General features: G+C 62.6%; 1 protein-coding gene across 1 annotated transcript in view; it reads left to right on the top strand.

Annotated features, from left to right (window-relative positions):
• The window catches only part of NPHP4 (nephronophthisis 4), a 98,379-nt gene that overhangs the window by 21,515 nt on the left and 76,551 nt on the right, over positions 1–313 (top strand). Inside the window, 1 exon segment of the mRNA XM_014546192.1 lies at positions 242–313. This exon segment is cut by the window's right edge and continues 3 nt beyond it. Coding sequence (XP_014401678.1) covers positions 242–313 — 72 coding nt within the window.

Here is a 313-nt window from a genome sequence, read left to right as displayed (position 1 = left end):
CGCGGTGCTGAGACTGAGGGGTGGCCCGGCTGAGCCGTGCCCGGGCTGTCCGCTCTGGGGACGGTGTGAGCCAGAGAGAGTTTGTTACATCGCATTAAAAACTAGCGTCCCTAACAGTGATTCCCGTCTCCCTGGGAAACGGCGCTTCCTGTTGGTGGAGCTGATGTGTGAGGCGCTCAGCGCATCGGCTGACTTGACGGGAAGCCTGCGGTTTCAGCTCTCACGGGTGTTTTCTTCCCAGAGAGCAAGCACCTGACGGCCATCGAGAGCTGCAGCCTGCAGTACACGCTGCAGCCGCTCCCGCCCGGAGCCC

This window comes from Myotis brandtii, unplaced genomic scaffold (assembly GCF_000412655.1).
Source record: "Myotis brandtii unplaced genomic scaffold, ASM41265v1 scaffold434, whole genome shotgun sequence".
Lineage (NCBI taxonomy): Eukaryota > Metazoa > Chordata > Mammalia > Chiroptera > Vespertilionidae > Myotis > Myotis brandtii.
The sequence above is the reverse complement of the archived record's forward strand: the minus strand, read 5'-3'. Positions and strand labels throughout refer to the sequence as shown.